At 40.8% G+C, this 8696-nt stretch overlaps 1 protein-coding gene across 1 annotated transcript in view; it reads right to left on the bottom strand.

The window, feature by feature from the left end:
- Positions 1–7201, bottom strand: part of LOC104622998 (slit homolog 3 protein-like) — a gene marked incomplete at both ends in the record, with an annotated part of 148817 nt that extends 141616 nt beyond the window's left edge. Inside the window, one exon of the mRNA XM_010289936.1 lies at positions 7128–7201. Within this exon, the coding sequence (XP_010288238.1) occupies positions 7128–7201 (74 nt within the window). The remainder of the gene's footprint in view (positions 1–7127) is intronic.
- Between the last annotated feature and the right edge of the window lie 1495 nt (positions 7202–8696).

Below are 8696 nucleotides of genomic sequence, written 5' to 3'. Positions count from 1 at the left end.
GTAGGGAACATGCATGTGCATTTCAATCAATCATATGTTTTTAATGAGTTGTGAAATATATGCTTTTTGCATTTTCATAAGGGGTAGAACAGATGGCAAAAGCTCAAACTAATATATTCATAAAATTAACTTACGCTGCAGGTGATGTTTCTCCATAGAAGGTGGTAAGTTGGTGAGGTGTTATTTTAGTGTTATTATAATGCAGCATAACGACAGAATTTCTAGGGAAGCAAATGTGATGGCCACAGACATCTCTTGAATTCATTATGGTCACTATCACAATAAATACCAGTTACAGGAGACAGAACAGAATACACTGTTGGATTACATTGAGAGCAGTGTGAATTTACTGATAAGGAGGAAAATCATTTACGGAATTCTAAAGTTGAAGTAATATGATCTTTTCACCCCCTGAAAAGTGCAAAAAGCTTGTCTGTAACAAATATATTCAAATAGCTGGCTGTTTCAATACCTCTGACCTGTTTTGCCAGCTCTGAAAACACTCAAAAATACCAGCTGAGATCAAAGCAACCTGAAATCTACTCTGTAATAGAAATTTATCTTTTCTTTAAATTTTCGGATATTCATATTGAAAATATAATGTGCCTTTCATGCATATCATCAAATACAGACACATAGTGTTCAGCCTGTTGAAAGATACATACTGCAAATACACATGCAAACACGTGATAATCAATTCTCCTCTAGCCATTTCATCGCTTTTATTTGAGGCCAACCACTGACTTCAGTAGACTTATTCCAGATTTTACACCAAACGAGTGGAAAATCTGGCCAACTGTTTATCTTCCTCCTTTTCTTCTATTTCATTGCAAACCGCAATAGTAACACTGAATACTGTACACAAATGTCAAGAAACTACGGTCAGGAATTTCAGAGGGCTCTGTATAATAGCTTCCCTTGAGAAGCCGGACTAAAGGAGTTAAGTTTTCTAGTGTAACATTTCGTTAAGATATACTGCATATTTATGTACGACAAATAATTCACAATCACTTGCTGGCTTTCTGCTAGTGAAATGGCTACACACAAATCAATCATTATTTCTATGGGTTTAATCATTATTTTAACTAGACAGGTGTGTTTAATTATTTCTATTCTATGGCTGAATGGCAAAAATTACAAATATGCTCTGCAGTGCTGTTTGTGATGGATAAAAAAGTGACATAGGAACATTTTTATGGTTTGTGTAGGTGAATGCAAAATATCTCTCAATGCAAACAGCAAGTTCAGCTTTTTCCAAAACCTGACTGTGCAATCTAGATGTTTAATTTTTGTAAAAGTCACATGGATCGATGCTAATCGTAGATGCATGCAGAAACAGTAAGAGTATCTTCCAGGAAAAGCCATTTAACAAATAAGAAACTGAAACTAACAGTCACAAAAATTTTTTACAGTACTTGCACAGTTCTTATTTTTTACATTGTATGGGTAATACAACCACTAGGAAAATGAACGTGTACTGACTTACAGAAGTGGTAAACGTTACATATCTGCTGATATATTTCTGCATTTTTAAAAGAAATTTTAAATTCTTAATTTCTTCCTCCAAAGGAACCTTTGTGGGTAATATCCTTCTTTATAGCCCTAATGTCCCAAGTGGCCCCAGGATGCAAGGAGAGCAGCTTGCAGGTCTAGTAATATCAGCTATTATCTTATGTGCGGCTGAGAAATATTTAGACAGAAATGCAATGAGCCTGTATTATCATGACAGATGAGCCTGTTAGCTTGTCTTTTTCTGCATCCCAATGCTACAAAACTCTGTCTTACAGTCAAAGCCCACAAAAGGAAAAAAAGACAGAAGCTGAATATGCACAGAACTTAGCTCCAGTGAATCAAGAAGAAGAAACAGCATCAACTCCTCACAAAAAAAGCAGTAGCTGTGTAATTTCATGTGGCCGTAGCTCTGTACGGTGTTCAAATGGGGCATCTACACTGTCAGGTTGGCTCCCCTCTGATCTGCTGCTCTGTCCTTCCCCCCCAGGCATCTGCACTGCATACGTATTCATGTTTTCCTCAGTGAATCGTTTAGTTGCCTTGGCTGGGAGATGTTGGTGAGAAAGAGAGGACCACGCACAGCAGAGCTCGAGCCCTACAGACAGCATGGACATAGGCCACTTCCTACCCACCCAGCCCTGCCACCAGCACTTGCTCCTTGATGTGGGTCACAGAGGCTGCACAGACCTAGACCCTGACACCAAGTCTGTGCACTCTGTATGTATGCGAGATGTATGTTTGCGCTCTCACCGCTTACAGAAGTAGCTTTTCCTTCAGTCTGAAAGGCGCAAGATAGGAATGGGTGACAAAGGAGCAAAGACTCAGGGAAACACACGACCAGAGTGTTGGCATTTTAGTTTCACACAGATCTCTGCTGCTGGTAAGTCTCAGGCTATTGAATTTTCCTTACAGCAATGCTGCAAAATAAAGGAATAAACTTCTGTCAAGAGATGGCAAAAGGACACAGGGCAGCAATTTGCCAGGAAGAGTAATTCTTTGAAATGTCCTGTGCATTTCTTATGGGGGAATGATCTCTGCAACACAAACATCCCCAATATTATCATGCCTCCAAGAACCACATTCCTACAACACTTTGCGATCCCCACGCATCTCAATTGGTTATGTTCAGCTTGACAGTCCTGAAGAGGGCACGGCGAGAGGAAGAGCTGGGAGCGTACTGCCCATAACCACAAGCAATGCCCTAAAAGAACAGTTGCTGCCATTACGGGATCTTTATTTGAGTCCACCTCTGCATATTCCTATTCTGAGAACCTGGCTGCCCTCAGTAAGGTGGGCTGGGCAGGCTAATTCAACAGAACCTGCAGGAATGCCTCACCAGAGAAACGCTGGATGCCAAGATGTCATACAAGTAGGGTAAACGTGCAGAAATCCAAGAAGCAGCTCCATATATTTTTATGATGGAAGGCCATAGCTGACAGTGCTGAGTTGCCCAAAGCTCAACAAGACCCAAATCCACATACTTTAATTCTTGAAATAAGTGTGCTTACTTGGGGCTAGATTCCTGCAAGAAACATTTCCTGTTCTCCAAGTAATAAGTAACAGAAATTGAATACAGGTGTGCCCCGCAAGCTGGCCCTCTCCTGCCCTTTCTTGTTCAACTCTTTCAGGACCCCTGAGCAGCATTTATGCATCTATTCTACAATACGTTCAATGTGTCAGTTTACGTCCAGTTCCCCTAATGTTCACGACTAGTAATGGACATTACGTGTTCATGAAACTTTCTAAAAGCTGTATAATTATTTCTGTATTTTAATTAGAAATAGAATTTTTTTCTTTGTGTACAGATTTGTCCTTTGATTTTATAGTCAAACAGCAGAAAACACTTCATATGAAAATAATTCACACAACAAAATTTCTCCCACTTGGGAGTTTTAAAGCTTTATCTTGCCAGCCTCTGCTTTGGCTTTGTCTCGTGCAAAACCATTGGCCTCCCTGACGATTAAAAGTTCTTCTTCAGTACAGCCCATATGCGAGCCCATTTTCCTGGGCTCACTGCTCTGCTAAGAGAATGACAAAAGATAGAAAGCTTTTACCATTTAAAAGAAAAGGCACGGTGAAAAATATCCTTAAACACTGCTTTCTGTAACAATTTTTTTTCTTTCCTATCATCTTAACATTTATTTTTTTTTTTTAAATGCCTGAAATCGTATTGGTACCAAGCCAGTTCTGCAGTCCTGGTGCTCGAGGGACATCACCAAGGACTCTCATCCCTCAGCACATGCAGAAGCACCTCGTCCCTTAAATTCAGGAATTAATTTTTTTTTACACCAGTATGTTCCAACCAGACACAGCCTGCCCCTTGGTGTTGCTTCCTGCTATGGCCATGCTGAGATAAGGTAGTTCTCACAGGGTTGTCAAATGGCACCCACTGTCATTTATATCAAGCCCTTAGGCTGAGTGTTTCGGAGCCTGTATCCGGAAGGAATTCATGCCCCTGCTTAGTCTGTTGCATCAACTTCTCTGCATTTTTTCCTGAGGGAAGCTTTCCAAACAACTGCTGTTAAAGACAGCATTAATCTGGAGACGTTCACGTGGTCTAGCACTTGCTGTGTCCCTATTATAATATCTGCAGAGATATTATTTTTGCCATGACATTTGGACACTTTATGTAGAAACTGGAAGAATTTGAGGCCATGTTAAATGTCAAGCCATGAAAACAGAGACAATTCCATGCCCACCTTTCCCTATATTAATTTTAAAGATAAATTGGACAGGGCTTAGGAGTGCGGGAGAACACGTAACTTTACTTCTTATGTCTAAAAGTCTCCAAGATCCCTCAAAAACATGCTGTATAAGGTGGAAGAACTCCGAGACAGTACAATATATCTGCAAACGATAACCACAGAAACGGCCAGCCCCGCTGCTCTCACATCAGTGCATGCATGTCGGAGAGCCCCCGAGCAATTAGCAGTGCAGGTGTTCGAACAGCTGAACGGCACCGAAAGGCAAAGACTCATTCTCCTCCTCGAGGTGCTTGAACACTCGCGCTCGTTGGCATGGTCATTTCTGTGACTCAGAAGGGAGCGATTCGGCTGCCAAACCTAGACTGAGAATGGGAACTGGCATGTTTAAGCCTACTGCTTAAAGCTTTAAGAGCTTTAAATATTAACTTGGTTCAACTTGCATCATCCCTTACAGTTATTGCTGCAGAAATTTTAATGCGCTTCCAGCAGCAAGTTGGCTCAAGGTTTTGCCACATTTTTTCTCAGCAACTCATAGGCTGCTAGTCTGTGTCTGGAAGCAAGTCACCTGCTGTAATGAACCACCCTGGATACACAATTCATCCATCCCTTATCAAAAAAAATGACTACACATCTGAGTGAAAACTCTGCTTCTCCTGCTTTGATCTAACAATCAGTACTCGTGGCTCATATCAGCAAATCTATTAATTAGCCTACTAAGCTTTGTGCTCCTGCTAAACCAGCGGTTGGACTAGATGACCTCCAGAGGTCACTTCCAACCAGAATGATTTTATGATTCTCTGATAACTTCAGTATTACTGAAAGACAGAAACAGTGGCTATGGGGAAGCATTTCTGATACGCTGTCTTTTACAGTAAAATAATAGATACTGCCTAACTTGATAGTCACAATTTTATGTTAAAGCTTTAGATCCGAACATTTACAGAGTTCCTTTAAGCACTCCAGCCATCCATCCCTTGCTATCAGCTCACGTAAAGGTGAGACCCTGGTTCCTTCTGCACTGAGAGTGGGTGCATAAATCAAAGAACACCTGTGATTTTTCTGAGAGCTTCCCAGAGGTAAAATCAACTCCGAATGCAAGCGTTGCTATTTTAAATGAAGTTAGACAACTAACAGTGAATTATAGCTAGGAAAGTTAGATTTTCTGAAACAAAGCACCGTCTATTCTTCCTTTAGATTACACAGTGGAAGTAAAGTTCATGCTAACATGAAAGCCACACTTCTGTCTAAAATACACAAACTTCTTCCCCCTATAAACTATATTCTCCAGTGTTTTCCTGTGTCTTAAAAACTAGACCTGTTCACGCAGGTCCTCTGACGCTCCTCCACTGAAAAGGAGGCTTAGAAGAGTTTAAATGGCTCCTCAAGATGTGTTTTCTCAAGCTGACATTCAGGTAAAAAAGCCTTCACACCCAAAAAGCTAAAGTCACTATTGAACATACATGAAGTAAGTAACAGACCATTGAAGAAACACAAGCTTAGTATGCTGAACGCCTGCAGAAACAGCTGTAGGTGTTATAGGACATGTCTTCGTGTTCTGTCTGTCCCAAAGTCTCCAAAGCAACCTTGCACAGTGCTCAGAGAGCGCTGGGGCCATCTCGCAGCATTGCTCCTGTGTCTATGTTTTCCAGTTTGGGGGAAGTCCTGCTTTGGTCTTTTGCATCCCTTGCACAAACCCCAGTGATGTGATATTCCCTGCAACACAGCATCACCACCAAGAGTACAAGAATCGTGCTTTGCCCTTGGATACAGACATGGTCATGCTCTGACTCATGTTGACTGCCCTTAACAGTTTCCATGCTGTCTATAGAAAGAAAAAAAAAAAAAGTAGTCTGGACACTGAAGAGATTGTTCATCAAGGCACGAAATGAAAACAGAGCACAGGTATTTTGCAAGACTGTTCATAGAAAAGTGCTTCTTTTTATATCTCCTTCATTTGGTTCTTCTACTAAATAAACAAAAAAAAATCCACACTATTTATTCTACGCTTACATTATTTAACACACTGGGGTATCAGATTTCCGCTACTGGTGTGGTAACACAGTGCTAATACTAATGGCTCTGAAATGGTTCTGAGAGCGGCTGCTAGTTTTCTCAGGAAATCCTGACTCTCTGCCAACTTGCTGGCTGTTATTTCCTTTTTCAATTCACCTTGCGTTGACTCTAATGATGCCAATGGTGCGTTAGTGTGTGGGTGTGCACAAAAATGCATTTCTGGTACGTAACATGTAAGAGCTTCTAGCAGCTCTGGAAATACAGAGCTGAAAGCCTTTATTTACACATATTTCAGACTATACGTTATAGAAAATGGCTAGGACAGACTAGCTGGATTAGCACAAACAGAAAAACCTGCTTTTCTCTCTAATGGCTTTAAAAATTATTTTAACTTTCAATACAAACTGCCAAAGCACGCACAGTTCATTTCCCACATTATTTTTTCATTTTCTGATATTTGAGCTCAACTACTGTGCCTGTGTGCCACATTTTGCCAAATCTACTTCCCACCAAAGTGGTAGGACAGAAAATTTAACCTAAGTGAAATATTTCAATTTCACCCCCAAACTCTACCAGTTCTTTTCTTATGCATATCTGGCTTCAAGGCTTGGACTGTGATTTCACCGGATTTTGCAGGACAATACTGCAGGGAGGGGTAAAGCCTCGAAGAATACTTTTTTCTTTGCCAAAACTTCCCCCAGGTGTGTTGCACAGTGTATACACAGACCAAAGCAGCACGTGAGGCCCTTGACAATAACATGCTGTGCGCAGCAGGGTCCACAGCTCCCTTTTGTGTCGCGCAGAGCTAACCACACGGTACTCGAACAAATAGTAACAGCCAGATGTAACCTAGGGAGAATGTTTTTCACCACAAATATTAATGAAGTTGTCACTTACAAGTTCTTCACATCAATGATTCCTCGAAAGGCCTTTCTAGGGATTCCTTTTATCTGGTTTTCACTCAGGTCTCTGAATAAGGGAAGAGGGAAAAAAAAAAAGCATTGTATTAACAAAAGAAAACATTTCTCAAATCTACATGTGATAATGGAACATTAAACATGCTTGGAAAAGTAGATGTTTCTGGATTTGTTACACCACACGATGTTTTCAATTTTCTTTATCTCCTCTAGAGGTCTGTGGCATGAGCCGAAATGACTCTCCAACAAAAACCACCAGAATTTGTGATACAGATGACAGAACCTCCAGAAAACATGACTTAAATGTGGTCATGACACTGGCACAATGCCATGATTCACTGTCAGAGTACCTGTAGCCAAATCTTACGCCTTGAAATTGCAACCCTGTAGTGTAAATGTAATTTTCTCACCATGCTCCTGTTTGTTTACTGACTGCAAAAGTACCTGGCTACCCCAGCTCAGATTACAGCGCTTTATTTGAAATTAATATTCAGGAAAAACATGACAATCATTCTTCTTGTGAGTTTTCTAAATTCACAGTGAAAAGATCTTGATCCACTGCATTTAGGAAAAAAAAATACTGCATTGTCTATCAGTGGGAACGACAGAATTTTTCACCTTGTTAAAAAAAAAAAACCCAGCAGCAATTTGAAGAGTCTTTCGAGTACTCGTTTCAATTTAAATCATTACATCTGCATTGTGAGTGCAGGTAGAGCAATGAACACTGCAGGTTACAGTTTTCTGTTATACAACCTGCAGTCAGTTGCTTTTTCCTTCGATGCACTATAAATATTTTGACTGGAATTTTCAAAGTTTGCAACCCTCTACCGGTGCCAATGGAGGGCATCAGGAATGAGAGGGCAACAGACACAAAATCAGAAAGCTGGGATGTTTTCAGGCTAGGGAAAAGCAGCACTCACAATGATTTCTTTGCTGGTGCCCCGTCAGCATGGGAAAGAGGGAGCGATTTCACTCTGGTTTAGGGTACAAAGTGTGGAGAAGAGAGAAGTGTAAGATGATGAAAGGAAGGCAGAAGAGTGGGAAAGAAAAATGTAAGAAATAAGCAAATGGAAGAAATGGAAGGCACAGGGATGACTGGACGAAAGGACAAAGAAAGGTGATACCACGGCGCAAGATATTACACAGTGCATCATTCGGTATGACCGTGTCCCTGTGTTATACGAGCCCAACACTTTTCCCCATTTTCAGAGAGAAACTCTGGCTTTCTAATGACTATTAAGATGGAATGGCAGTCATCTGTACTCACCACCAGATACTCTTTTCTGTAAGTACATTTTGTGTTGCAGTACGCCTCCTTTCTAGTCTCCACCAAATTGGCTTTATCAAATGAGAAGCCAGAAATCAGAGCCTGTCACAAAAGCCCACAGTGACACTGTGGGTCAAGATGTGTCACACAGGGCTTTCTCCTGCTTTCCATCAGGCAGATAGGAAAAAAAAGGGGACTATGTCCTTGTCATGAGACTAATTCAATTCATACCAGTCATGCAGTCTACACCAAATTCTCAAAGTAGCCACAATTGTCCATTCA

The sequence above is a fragment of the Phaethon lepturus genome, unplaced genomic scaffold (assembly GCF_000687285.1).
Source record: "Phaethon lepturus isolate BGI_N335 unplaced genomic scaffold, ASM68728v1 scaffold7226, whole genome shotgun sequence".
NCBI classification, from domain to species: domain Eukaryota; kingdom Metazoa; phylum Chordata; class Aves; order Phaethontiformes; family Phaethontidae; genus Phaethon; species Phaethon lepturus.
Note: the sequence above shows the minus strand (reverse complement) of the source record. Positions and strands in the feature narration are given on the sequence as shown.